This window comes from Bos javanicus, chromosome 16 (genome assembly GCF_032452875.1).
Source record: "Bos javanicus breed banteng chromosome 16, ARS-OSU_banteng_1.0, whole genome shotgun sequence".
Lineage (NCBI taxonomy): Eukaryota > Metazoa > Chordata > Mammalia > Artiodactyla > Bovidae > Bos > Bos javanicus.
In genome coordinates this window covers 57,301,259-57,315,516 of record NC_083883.1, presented here as the reverse complement: position 1 = coordinate 57,315,516, position 14,258 = coordinate 57,301,259, and the positions used below count along the sequence as shown (strand labels likewise).

The 14,258-nt window shown below is 45.2% G+C and overlaps 1 protein-coding gene across 2 annotated transcripts in view; it reads left to right on the top strand.

Moving 5' to 3' along the window:
- TNR (tenascin R) overlaps positions 1 to 14,258 on the top strand; it is a 228,142-nt gene that overhangs the window by 172,659 nt on the left and 41,225 nt on the right. For both annotated transcript variants that reach the window (XM_061383275.1, XM_061383276.1), the window contains 8 exons: positions 968 to 1,231; positions 2,070 to 2,339; positions 3,526 to 3,645; positions 4,785 to 4,931; positions 7,977 to 8,096; positions 12,037 to 12,180; positions 12,838 to 12,968; positions 13,841 to 13,973. In XM_061383275.1, the coding sequence (XP_061239259.1) occupies positions 968 to 1,231; positions 2,070 to 2,339; positions 3,526 to 3,645; positions 4,785 to 4,931; positions 7,977 to 8,096; positions 12,037 to 12,180; positions 12,838 to 12,968; positions 13,841 to 13,973 (1,329 nt within the window). The remainder of the gene's footprint in view (positions 1 to 967; positions 1,232 to 2,069; positions 2,340 to 3,525; positions 3,646 to 4,784; positions 4,932 to 7,976; positions 8,097 to 12,036; positions 12,181 to 12,837; positions 12,969 to 13,840; positions 13,974 to 14,258) is intronic.

Genomic DNA, 14,258 nt, shown 5'->3' with positions numbered 1-14,258 from the left:
CAATTCCCCCTAGCAAACAGGTCCCTGGGTGAGGATTATTGGCCTAGGAACACCGTCTACCTGTAGCTCTTTGATTCCCTGTGCCTACCCTCTGGCATCTGACATGCAGGGTGGAGTCCCACCCTCTCTGCACACTTGGCACCCAATGGTCTGAAGGGCTGCCCACTGCTGTGCAGAGCAGAGGTGTAAAACCCCATAAAAGCCAGTGTTGTAGCAAGTCATATTTCCTTCTAAATCATCTCACAGCAGGCAGAATGTGATACTTCTCACCCCAGAGGACAGAACCTTCAGAAAGGCCACAGGCTGAAGGTCTAGACTTGGAAACAATCCATTTGAGCTTGGAGAAAGGAGAAGTCCACTGAGATTCTTGCTATTCTGGATCCAACAATTTTGGTTTCAAATCCCAGGCAAATTCCAAAGTCACTTTAGTAACTGGTAGCAGCCTGGGCTGGGCTGGTCTGAACCAATCCCTGTCCCAAGGTTGTCGAGCATAGACAACCTCTCTAGAGAACCTCAAGACATGGGTCCCCAGGAGTCCTCAGATCTTATTGCCTACACACCTGTGGCCAGGTCGGTCAGAATGGCAGCAGGAACAGAGGTAGTCAGGGTTGCCAGGAGCAGCATATCTGTACTTGCTTGTGACACCTGTTTTGCCCTGGTTGGCTTACTGAGAATGGCTGGGAGAAAATGGAGAGCTTAAAAATCAGCAGCCAGCTTTGTCCCACAGGTGAGTGTCTTGAGTTACTTATGCCTTCCTGCAGATTATTCATCTATATGCCAAGCCCCTAGACATCTTTCAAAGGGAAGGTGCTTAACAAAGTGTGAGATTAGTGTCAGCAATGACAAGCCAATCTTCATGGTCAGCAGACCTGCTGATAGCTTAGAAATCCACTGGGGGCCTAATTCTAATAAATACTGGCCCTCGTGTGGAACTTACGTGAAATAGGCTGGTTATTTTGATCCACAGAACTCGACAGTCCTCGAGACCTCATGGTGACAGCCTCCTCGGAAACCTCCATCTCCCTCATCTGGACCAAGGCCAGCGGCCCCATTGACCACTACCGAATTACCTTTACCCCATCCTCTGGGATTGCCTCTGAAGTCACTGTGCCCAAGGACAGGACCTCGTATACACTGACAGATCTAGAGCCCGGGGCAGAGTACATCATTTCAATCACAGCTGAGAGGGGCCGGCAGCAGAGCCTGGAGTCCACTGTGGATGCCTTCACAGGTACCCGGGTAGCAGAAATCTCAGCTGGGTTCAGGGATCAGTGGATCTTAGGATGAGAAGATCATCTAGGCCACCCACTCTTCCAACACCCCGTTGCCTCTAGAGAAAGGAAGAATTCTAGAGAAAGGTAGAGAAAGAAGAGACAGAGAATAAATTAATAAATACCTCAAGAAAGAATGTGTATGTGTGTGCTTAGTCACTTAGTTGTGTCTGACTCTTTACAAACCCATGAATTGTAGCCCAACAGGCTCCTCTGTTCATGAAATTTTACAGGCAAAAATATTGGAGTTGGTTGCCATTTCCTACCCCAGGGGATCTTTCCAACCCAAGGACTGAACCTGTATCTCCTGTGTGTCTCCTGCATTGGCAGGCAGACTCTTTACCATTGAGTCATCTGGGAAGCCTAAGAGAGAATGGCTGGAGGCGAAGGGGAGAGATGAACAAGCCTACCTGCATGCCTGAAATTATGTCCGGTTTCCTATAGGCTGGTCAGAGTAGTTAATTCTGTTCATTTTCTGCCTTCACTAAGTCAGTGGGCATTCAGAGGATCCATGGGATCGTGTTCAATTCCTTCCAGGATATAAGTTTTAAATCCTCCATCAGTATTATGAATAATTCACAGAGGTGATGCTGTTTTTATGCTGCTGAGGGCATTCATTTTACAGTATCTGGCTTGGAGAAAGGAGAGTGGATGAGATAGCAGCGTGGTGGTTAACAAGTGCAGGTGTAAGTCCTTACTAGCAGGGAAAGCAGACCTCTTTGGTCAGATATCTCCTTTACCCCAGTGGTCCCACCACTTTATGTGGATTCCAGAACCATTCATTTCCTCTGTTTTCAGGCTTCCGCCCCATCTCCCATTTGCACTTTTCTCACGTGACCTCCTCCAGCGTGAACATCACCTGGAGTGACCCATCCCCTCCGGCAGACAGACTCATTCTCAACTACAGCCCACGGGATGAAGAGGAAGAAATGATGGAGGTCTCCCTGGATGCCACCAAGAGGCATGCTGTCCTGATGGGCCTGCAGCCAGCTACCGAGTACATTGTGAATCTGGTGGCAGTCCATGGCACAGTGACCTCTGAGCCCATCGTGGGCTCCATCACCACAGGTGGGGCTGGAGGACTTGGCAGCAGGTGATAATGGGGATTCCCACGGTAACCTTTATGAAATTTACAAAGAGAAACACCCAAGGAGTAGGGGACCACCTTGTTTATCCAGAGAGGGTCTATGAGTTGTTCTTAAACAGTCACCTCTTCCAGGGCTGCACAAAATGTATAAGATAGGAAGCTTCCACTTAGAAGATAGGATGGACTTGATGTCTTAAGGAGGCCAGGGCTTTAATGCATTGATCCAGAGGTCCTCCTTCTATCAACTTAGAAGAAAACTCTGGAGAGAGCTAGTCTCCAAGAGGAGACCCTTCTACAGTGAGGAGACACCTGTTCCTCTTCTGGAGAGCTATCTCTTGACTGCCCAGTCAGTTCAATTTGTGAATGATGTTTCCCCAGAATCATATGAGACTGGCATGCAACCATATAGGGACCTGGTACTCTGAGAATCAGGTTGATCTGCATGTTGTCTGAAAAACACAGCTACTCTGAGATGCACTGAATCACTTGCATCTCATCTTTCTTACATACAGTCACAAATATGAGTGTGATGTGGGTGAGGATGTCTGTTTGGGTGATTTCTTATATACTTACAAGAAATGAAGAAGTGGATTAAACACTCAGCTGGTTTTGGCCATGTAACCTGCCAGTACTAAAAAAAAAAAAAAAAATAGAGCATACAGTATAAATAAAAAAACAGTTTAGGAAAGTGGATTTGTTCTGGACTTGTACTCTGAAATCCCTGTACAGTCAATAGCAATTTTTCCAAATTGACCAAAGGTGGTTGATACAAAAAAGAGAGAGAGAGAGAGAGAGTTGGGTTTGTTCAAAAGAAGCTGCCCCAAAGAAAATGACCATTACTCCTAGTTCAAAACAAAACAACAAACTTGAAGGATATCTTCCCGTTGGCCTTCAGATAGGTAAGAGTCGCTACAGAGGCATAGACCTTGACAGCTTGATTTCATTTTGTTAAAATACTCTCTAGGTGCATGGCTCTGGCCATATCTATGAGGTTTCAAGTGAGACTTCAGCCTGATCATGGTTTTAAGGTTTCCTTAGTATAAAGTGTAAGGTCTTGATTGCCTCTGGGACACCAATAGCTCTTGGTCCACATAAAACCAAAAATAGGAAATTGTTTCTCATATTATGCTTTCTGTCTTTTCCCCACGACCACCTGGATCCTTGTAGGAATTGATCCTCCCAAAGACATCACAATTAGCAATGTGACCAAGGACTCAGTTATGGTCTCCTGGAGCCCTCCTGTTGCATCTTTTGATTACTACCGAGTATCCTATCGGCCAACACAAGGTAATAAAGTTACTTGATTTCTCAAAGATGAATAGAATTTGGAACTGGATGAAGACTATTATGGCAGAACTAGCATATCCCAGGGGATATCACCCCCCTGCCTGTAATTTCCTCCTCTCTGTAGCACGCTGCATCAGAATGAAAGTGGGTAATGAGGAGTAGCCAAGGAACCCAGAACATACCAGCTCCTCCCACAAAAGGCTTGATTATATTCACACAGGAAGCAGGCCCTTTACAGGTAGAGTGAACCATGATAATCAGTCACCACTATCCAGACAGCGTAGTGAGAAACAAAGAACTCTAAAAGAATCTGCCAAGAGCCAAGGTCACATGCACTTTTCTGAGAGAATTAAAGTGAAAGTGAAGTAGCTCAATCGTGTCTTACTCTTTGCGGCCCCCGTGGACTGTATGTAGCCTACCAGGCTCCTCCATCCATGGGATTCTCCAGGCAAGGATACTGGAGTGGGTTGCCATTTCCTTCTCCAGGGATCTTCCCGACCCAGGGATCGAACCCGCGTCTCCCACATTGCAGGCAGACGCTTTACCGTCTTAGCCACCAGGGAAGTTGGAAAGAGTTGGACACGACTGAGAGAATTAAAGTCCAAGACTAAAACCCCTGGGGGATGCCTGAAGATACCACAGAGTCATATGGAGGAAACTACAGTGATGGTGGTCCTGTTACTGCTGCTCCATCCAAGTTATGAGTCAGAAGAAACAGGGCCAGACCTCACTTGCATCCTGCCAGCTCTTGCTGCTGCATGTGGAATTATTAAGGAAGTAGAGGGTACACTTACTTCCAGTGAGCTGGGGGCATAATTTTCCAGACTACCAGATCTCTGGGCTGCATGGGCCAGTCTGCAGCCATGCTTTCTATACTACTTGAAGACCAGCTTGTTAGAAAACCACCTAATAAATAGTCCCCCCGCCCCACTTTGTTCCTGGGATGTATGGGAGTGGGATCAGCATGCAAGGTATCTTCAAAGTCCAACATTCCCAGCCCCCTCTCTCCCAACTGGGTGCTGACCCTTGTGCTCATCTATCGAGGCTGCATGACAAGGTGCCATTGGGAGATCCTGTATCATGAGCTGCATTGATGTGAGATCCATGGAACTTGACCTGTGGCTTCTGCTCTTCCTTAGTGGGACGACTGGACAGCTCAGTGGTGCCCAACACGGTGACAGAATTCACCATCACCAAGCTGTACCCAGCTACAGAATATGAAATCAGCCTCAACAGTGTGCGGGGCAGGGAGGAGAGTGAGCGGATCTGCACTCTTGTGCACACAGGTGGGCACGCCTCCCCGTGAGGGGACAAGGTGGGACCCCAGCTGAGGACCTGGGACCAACAGAAGTTATCCTGGCTAACTCAGAGGACACTGGTTCTGGGTTGGGGATGGGAGGTTGCCCTCCAGGTTGTTCCTTGGACTCACAGTTTGAAGCAGTTTGCAAAGTTCCTCCCTTGGAGCTCCTCTGTAACACTAGGAGTTTAGAGAGTCACCCTCTAAGAGTCTTACTGGTTTAGGTCAGACATTTTCATGGCATTTCCAATATGAAAAGTAACCCTCCAAAGACTCATGACAGAAGTGAATTCCAGAACAGACATGTGATTCATCCCATCTAATTTTTTAAAAGACTCTGACAGGGAAACTTTACCTTAGAGAAAAAACAAAAGGGGTCTGTTATTCCAGTAACGACCCTTAGAATCATGAAACCCCTCATTCTACATGACCAGAACCACCAAGTAACTGCATTTGCTTTTGCTTTATCATCCAGGGAGGAGGAAGGAGGTGCTTTTCTCTGGAAAAAATGATGGACTTGAGAACAGGGCTCTGACAGACCCTACCTGCTCTTCTTTTCCGACTCCTCAGCCAGCTCATCATGTAGAACTAGACAGGTTTTCCACAGAAAACATGAGAGGGAACAGTGAAAGCTTTCGGTTCCAACCCCAGACGCAACTATCAGTGACAGTATAGTTCCTGTATATTGAAGCATATATTCAGGAGTGCACTGACCCAGCACATAAGAAGACATCCAGCTTGCCTCATTTAGAGAACACCTGGATTTCCTGAGGCTGTTTACTTCCCTCAGGGAATGAACGGTACTTCATGAATGAGAGCAACTTGGAATTCCTCACTGCTCTTGTAGATTCGCTCACCAGCCCAGAAGGAGCATCTCTAAGGCCATGGCCAAAGAAATATTCCTTCAGAAACTCAAAAAATTATTCGCCTGAGGACATCATAGGATGTTCCCATCTTCCCTACTGTCCTTCCATGCCTGTGACTACATATAGCACAGCCATGTTTTTGGTTCAATCTTACCCTTCCTATCAAGATGTCTATGACCATTAAAGTATCAACACATGTTGACCTGAAGGGATGCCCAGTGAGTATAAAGAAGCCCTCCTCGTCCATTTCTCTAAGTCTTAGAAATTCACATTAAAGAAATTAGGGTTTTTCTCAGTGAGGACAATAAAATGGACTTCACGAGCCTCCAAACCCAAAAGTATAAGAGAACAACTTAGGTCAAAAACTCACTCCTTGGGTTCTTGGTCATAAGCTGCTGCTGCTAAGTTGCTTCAGTCGTATCTGACTCTGTGCGACCCCTTTTAGATGGCAGCCCACCAGGCTCCCCCGTCCCTGGGATTCTCCAGGCAGGAGTGGTTTGCCATTTCCTTCTCCAATGCATGAAAGTGAAAAGTGAAAGTGAAGTTGCTCAGTTTTGTCTGACACCTTGCAACCCCGTGGACTGCAGCCTACCAGGCTCTTCCATCCATGGGATTCTCCAGGCAAGAGTACTGGAGTGGGTTGCCATTTCCTTCTCCATTGGTCATAAGCAAGTATCTCTAAAGCATATATTCAGTAATGCACCGACCCAGCTTCCCTTCTTCAAGTTCAGGCAGAGCTATTTCAGCAACTCCCAACAACTAGATTACTCACAGAAATGTTTTATTTTGTTCTTTTGCTGTTGCTGTTGCTTTAGTGTGAGGTCTATGATTTTATAACTTTTGACTGATTACTCCTCAAGGTCTCCTGGTAGGTCTCAGAGAGGTCAAGCTAAATGTAGTCTCTTAAGATTTTTCTTCTTTATTTCTTTTTGGAAGGTTGCATTTGAAGACCTTGTTCAAGGCATAGATTATAGACACAATTCAGATGTTAAAATTGTAAATGGTTGTTTCTTTGAAATAAAGGACATAGACAAGCAATAAGAGCCTTCAGTTAGAGAAGAGGGAGAGATCAATAGTATATCTGGGTCCCCAAAATTAAATTACATGACACATAGGTTGAGCTGATACCTAAACTACTGTAATAACCTGCATTTCTAAGATAAATCCCAACTTTATGAAAGAGAGGTACAGTAAGGAAATGAGGCAGGGAACAGGAGCAGTAAAGAATCCACCTGCAGTTTAAGAGATGAGGCTTCGATCCCTGGGTTGGAAAGGTCCCTTGGAGAAGGAAATGACCACCCACTCCAGTATTCTTGCCTGGAGAATCCCATGGACAGAGGAGTCTGGTGGGCTACAGTCCATAGTGTCGCAAAGAGTCAGACACCACTGAAGCAACTAAATCACATGGGCGAGAGAGAATAAGAATATGGTGCTATGATGAACAAACTCTGTTCCTCAACAGGCACTCCTGGCTTTAAGCCTGGACCAAGTCCCTTGACTCTCTATGCCAAAAAAGAGCCCAGGACTCAGTACAGAGTCAGCCTTGTGAGTAGCAAAGCAAGCATTCAATGAGCAGATATGACTTTAAAGCCAACTTGAGTCCCATTCCTCATTCCACAAGTATTTACTGAGCAACGTCTAAGTTCTAGGTGCTGGGGTTACTCCCTGACTTCAGGGAACTCCCACCACACTTCCTGCAGTTCTTCAACAGAGACTGTTTCACATGGCATGCCCCTTCTATCAACATTTATGCAAGTAAAAAGAGCCTGGGAAGCATATTAGCTCATCAGCTACAAAAATATAACAGTTTTGATATGTTCTTAAGTTTCTCTATCTAGGTTTAAATGTCTAAAGCACAAGAGTCATACCTTGGACTCCCCCATAATACCCGACTGCTCTGCACAGAAGAAGTTAATGAATCGATTTTTTAAAAGATCTGAGAGTAATTAAGGGAGTGCTGGGTGCTTGAGAGGAAGGAGAAATGGGAGAAGAGGAAGGGGCTGATGGAATCAGAAGGGGAGAAAGAAAAGAGGTCTTCACTCACTCCATTATTTTGTGTCACACAGCAGCAGACATGCATTCTAGGTGAAACCACAGGAGACAGTTCTCTCCTCTTCCATCCTGCAGTTCCTCTTACCTCTCCCTGGTATTTTCCCATGTTGTTTCAGCCATGGACAATCCTGCAGACCTGACTGCTACCAACATCACCCCAACCGAAGCCCTGCTGCAGTGGAAGGCGCCCATGAGCGAAGTAGAGAACTATGTCATTGTTCTCACCCACTTTGCAGGTGGGTGTCTGCAGGTCATTGCATTAGGCAGGTGGGAATGGTGGGGATTGGGGCTGAAGACCAGTATGAAAAAAAAATTTTTTTTAAAAAATCTTTTTAATCTGAAAGAAAATTAGAAATTTCCCTGCTTTAATTTCACCATAAAGCCCTCAAGATAGCCCCCAAACTCTGTGAACTGTATCAACTATGGGAGTTGAGAAAGTTAAATCTAAAAAGTACAAAAAGGGCATGTAACCAATACAGAAACAGAAGTAGCACTTGAAAGACAAAACTCAGAACTTGCCCCAGAATGCTATGGGCAAGAAAGCTGACTTTTCTAGATATTTTACGAAGTGAGGAAAACACTAAAGGACCATCCATGATAACAGGTGACAGAGGATTCAGAACTACTAAATTCTTCTGTCGCTTTGACCTTCTCTACCGATATCTAACCCCAAAGGTTGAGCCAACATGAGATCTTGAGTTTTAATGTCTTCTTTGCCATACTTACTCACCTTAATGCTATTTGAAGTTGAATAGAGAAGCCCAAAGCAGAATGCTTTTGAGTAGTTCAAGTGTCTAGGCCTAGGAAATTATTTATCTGCCTAAATTATACATGTACTCACAGAACATTGTGGGTTATAGGCAGGAATCCAGAGAACAAAGATACCAGAAGACAGAAGGCAGGCAGATGTCTTGATTTTCAAAAATGACAGATTAAGTTAATTCTGTAAGCTGCAAAGTAAACTGATTGTCAAAGCTTGGGAAAGAAACCAAAACAGACTATTAAATAAATTGGAAAGGAATTAATGATTACTACATACCAGCACAGGTTCACAAAGTATGAGTTTTGCCCAAACCACTTTTTGCCCCCCTTTTTTTCACTAGAAAATCTGCTAGCACATCAGTATCTCAGCAAGGCATTAGAAGGCCCACCTCCCATTTAGATGGAAAACTGCAAGATGGATCACATTTGGAGTTACATAGCTGACTGAATGACTTACCCTCCCCAGAGAATGAACATCATTACTGTGGATACATCCTAACCCTGCTATGTGCATGCGCAAGCCACGTCAACCCTACCACCCCTCCCTACACATTATGACCCTGCATTTCTAAATTCTCACCTGCCTTCTCAAGCCAACATGCATTTGCACATGTTCTTTCCTGTACCAGGAAACTCTTTCCCCACTTATCTACCTACTAAACTCATCCTTTAAGTCTCAGTTCCAACACAATCTCCTAGATCAAAGCTCTCATTATTCCCTTAAGGCAGTCAGGTGCACCTGCTCACGGATATGAAGCACAGAGTTCCACCATAGCAATTTCCATTCATTCAACAGCTACTTTTGCTTTTCCTCCAAAGTGCCATGCACTCTCTGAGACTACAATGATTCAAAGCAAAACACGAGTTCTTATCTTCGAAGAATTCACTTCTAGTAAAGATGCAGACAAGTATGTGGGCAAATATATGATGTGGGCAAATACAAAACACCAGTCTGCCACACCTGATGGGCCACTATGATTTAGAGTGAGGGTGTGGAGGGGAAGAAAGAAGGCAGATCTTAGATCTGAGAAAAAGAGAAAAAGAAAAAGAGAATAGGAGAAAGACGTGAATTCCAAGAAAAAGAGCAGCCTGTGGTGCATTTAGAGAGAAAGCTTGGAGAGTCTCAGGAACTGCCATAGATGTGGCTGGAGCACTAACTGTTGGCACCATGTGGTAAAGGAGGATATTAAAAAGATAGAGCCATTATATGAGCTCTTTCAAAAGGCTAGTTTATATTTTAACTTGTTTGCATGCTTTTCTGTGTCATTAGACCACAAAAAATGGAAACTTCAGCCCTGCCATTGTTTGGAGAAGTGCCCAGTAAACTCTATTAAATGCTGAATGACTCAGAAGTATTCTCAAGACACAATAAGAGGCTTGGCCTTGATCTAATAAACAGTTTTATCAACAGCTTGAATGAATGTAGAAAAGATATGAATACGAAATTTATGTTTCAAACAAAACTGTGATCATTAGAATCCAAATTCAGATATATTTTAGTAAACTGAAATGGTAGCCCCACACTCAGTCAACAAGGAAAAATGCAGTAGAAATGAATGCAAATCCCTTCCCATGGGTGCAAAAAAATCAACTACACAAGGTAAGGTTGGGAGGGGGTAATAAACATGGTCTTTGATGATTTTTAATCTCAGCCTATGATAATAATATCCTCAGATCAGATCAGTCGCTCAGTCGTGTCCGACTCTTCGAGACCCCATGAATCACAGCACGCCAGGCCTCCCTGTCCATCACCAACTCGTGGAGTTCACTCAGACTCACGTCCATCGAGTCAGTGATGCCATCCAGCCATCTCATCCTCTGGCATCCTCTTCTCCTCCTGCCCCCAATCCCTCCCAGCATCAGAGTCTTTTCCAATGAGTCAACTCTTCACATGAGGTGGCCAAAGTACTGGAGTTTCAGCTTTAGCATCATTCCTTCCAAAGAAATCCCAGGGCTGATCTCCTTCAGAATGGACTGGTTGGATCTCCTTGTAGTCCAAGGGACTCTCAAGAGTCTTCTCCAACACCACAGTTCAAAGGCATCAATTCTTTGGCGCTCAGCCTTCTTCACAGTCCAACTCTCACATCCATACATGACCACAGGAAAAACCATAGCCTTGACTAGATGGACCTTTGTTGGCAAAGTAATGTCTCTGCTTTTGAATATGCTATCTAAGTTGGTCATAACTTTCCTTCCAAGGAGTAAGCGTCTTTTAATTTCATGGCTGCAGTCACCATCTGCAGTGATTTTGAAGCCCAAAAAAATAAAAATAAAGTCTGACACTGTTTCCACTGTTTCCCCATCTATTTCCCATGACGTGGTGGGACCAGATGCCATGGTCTTCGTTTTCTGAATGTTGAGCTTTAAGCCAACTTTTTCACTCTCCACTTTCACTTTCATCAAGAGGCTTTTGAGTTCCTCTTCACTTTCTGCCATAAGGGTGGTGTCATCTGCATATCTGAGGTGATTGATATTTCTCCCGGCGATCTTGATTCCAGTTTGTGTTTCTTCCAGTCCAGCGTTTCTCATAATGTACTCTGCATATAAGTTAAATAAACAGGGTGACAATATACAGCCTTGACGTACTCCTTTTCCTATTTGGAACCAGTCTGTTGTTCCATGTCCGGTTCTAAGTGTTGCTTCCTGACCTGCCTACAAATTTCTCAAGAGGCAGATCAGGCGGTCTGGTATTCCCATCTCTTTCAGAATTTTCCACCCTAGGACCAGGATTAATATACATACTTGGCACAAATAAAAGCAGGGTCTTAACCTGTTTCTTTCGTTGTCAGCTCATCTCAATTATCATTCTCGATTCTCTTCTGAGTTTTGCATTTCAGCAGGGACACTGATAAACCATTCCTTGTTTAGAGAAAGGTGGCCAGGAATGTGACAGTTTTAGAATCATCTCATAAGATCCTCTGGAGAAGGCAATGGCAATGCACTCCAGTATTCTTGCCTGGAAAATCCCACGGACGGAGGAGCCTGGCAGGCTACAGTCCATGGGGTCGCAAAGAGTTGGACATGACTAAGAGACTTCACTTTCTTTCACATTCATACATGTAATGGGGGTTGGGCTGAATGCTCTTAGTCTAGAGGAGAGAAAACCTGATTAGGAAGAGTGAAGGGCAGGAAGGGGTCATGAAACAACAGATTTGGTTTATTCTAACTCCAGAGACCCAAGTAGATGTTATATGAAAGACTATTTGGCCTCCAAATAATCTCTCAATTATGATGAAAAATAAGATGAGAGGGGAGCTTTGTATGGAATATAATGCCAAGTTAAATAACCTCTAGAGGACTTTTTCCAAAATACTCTAATAGTGCATTTTTTTAAAGGAGTATCGTTGGACTGGATAAGTCTTTCCTAAGCTGAATAGTCTTGTTCAATCCTTATCCATATCCATCTGATTTTAGTTGCTGGAGAGACCATCCTGGTTGATGGAGACAGTGAGGAATTCCAGCTTGTTGACCTGCTTCCTAGGACCCACTACACGGTCACCATGTATGCCACCAGCGGGCCTCTCACCAGTGGTACCGTCAGTACCAACTTCTCTACCCGTGAGTACTCGAGTGGTCAGCTCCATGTCAATATCCCAGGAGGCCTTTATGCATCCTGAAAATGATCAGTTTCCAAGGGCTAGACTAGATTAGAGTCTATAGGTTTTGGACAATGCAGTTACGAGGTATTATTTTAGTTAACTGCAGCCCAAACGCCAGTGAAAGTGGGCTGCAACTCTCTTCCTGAGTCTGGCTGAGAGCAGTAGAACCAGGTCAAGAGAGGCTGGTATTGGGAATGCATCTGGCCCATTAAAGTCTGATGGATACTAAAGGGCTTAATATCTGGGAGAGAATTGCCAGGTGCAGTCATGGCCAGGAGAACAGTAGACAAAAGTATACTTGTGGGAATGATGTAAATTCAAGAGTGAACTCACAGATGTGCAGGATTAACAAGGTCATGATTTCAGATTGGACGATGCCACATCCAGGCCCAGAGGACCAGGTGAGGGAAGAGGGAATAGCTTCAGGGATGATCGTGATGCTGAATGATTACCTTCTGCCCAGGAGTGTCCTTTATGCTCCTGTCCAAGCGAGAACTGGGGTCACCATGTGAGCAGCCCAGAGATCCCATAGGTGGACAAATTGGTCCACATGCCTGGCATCAAAGACGGAGGAGCTGGAGGGGTGCCCACTCCTCACATTTTCTCTTCTTTGCAGTCCTGGATGCCCCTGCAAATCTGACAGCTAGTGAAGTCACCAGACAAAGCGCCCTGATCTCCTGGCAGCCTCCCAGAGCAGAGATTGAAAACTACATCTTGACCTACAAATCCACTGATGGAAGCCGCAAGGTGAGATTTTTCTGGAAGCAACTCACAGGGAGTAAGCTAGGTTTGCCGTTACGGATACATAGCAGGCTGTTGAGGAAAGAGCACTCATCTGCAAGCCAGACATTTGTGTTAGTCTTGCCTCTACTCTTACTCTCTGTGCAAGTTGAGGCAAAACACTCAACCTCTCTGAGTCTCAGTTTCTTCTCTAGGTAATAGGGGCATCTACCCTGCAACTTCACTCAGTTGTGGTTGATGCTGCCAATACCAGCTTCCAAGCCAATTAATAAGTACATGGTATTGGAATGAATTTTCGGTAACAGGGCCATGCAAACATGAGCTGGATACCACATTCGACAGTCTCATGTGCCTCTCGATAAGCACAATAAAGGCTCCATCTATACAGCCCACAGCAAAGACATCACAAATTTATGTTTTAGGTGGTCAGTTGAAACAGGCTACCTATAGCACTGGTTGTCAAATGTTTGTTAACAGTGGAATCCTTTTTTTTTAACAATGTGAAATCTTATACAGAAACCAAATATACAGAATAGGTTTCAGTAGAGCTAGTCTGCGGGTGTGGAAGAGGGAGGCCTAAGTTCCCCCTTCGTCACACCTCCAGGAGACCCCGTGTGATCTGAAAACCACAGAGTTCAATAACCCACAGCTAAGCTTGTCCAATGTTCATCCATGGGAGGGGAGCTGGCCTCAGTCCCACATAGGACATGTTCTCTCTGCTTATTGGAACATCTTCTCCTTACGTGATGTGGGATGAGAGAATAAAAATGGTCACTGTAATACTGACCACAGGGTCTGGACTTCCCCTTCCCTGCTCTCCTCCATGGTGAGCCCTCTGCTCACCAACCTCCACTTCCCTCCCCTGGTTCATCCTGCAGGAGCTGATTGTGGATGCAGAGGACACGTGGATCCGACTGGAAGGTCTGTCGGAGAGCACAGACTACACGGTGCTCCTGCAGGCGGCCCAGGACACGGAGCGGAGCAGCATCACCTCCACTGCCTTTGTCACAGGTGAGAGAGGTACCTCCACTCTGCCATCTCCTCCTCCCCTGCATGGCATTTGGCTCCTCAGCAGCCTCTGCTGAGACTTGGCCAGGGAGGAGCCCACCAGAGAAGCTCAATTGCCTCTTCTTGCAAAGAAAAATAATTATTTTCCCCTACTCCTGCCTTCCCCAACTGCCATGGCCCTGTCAGGAACCTCTCACTACCAAGGCAACCATAGGAACCAGCAACACAAATTCCTGGTCCTCCTGCACCAACTAAGTGCACCAAGTAAGAGAGCAGGCTCCTGTGCAG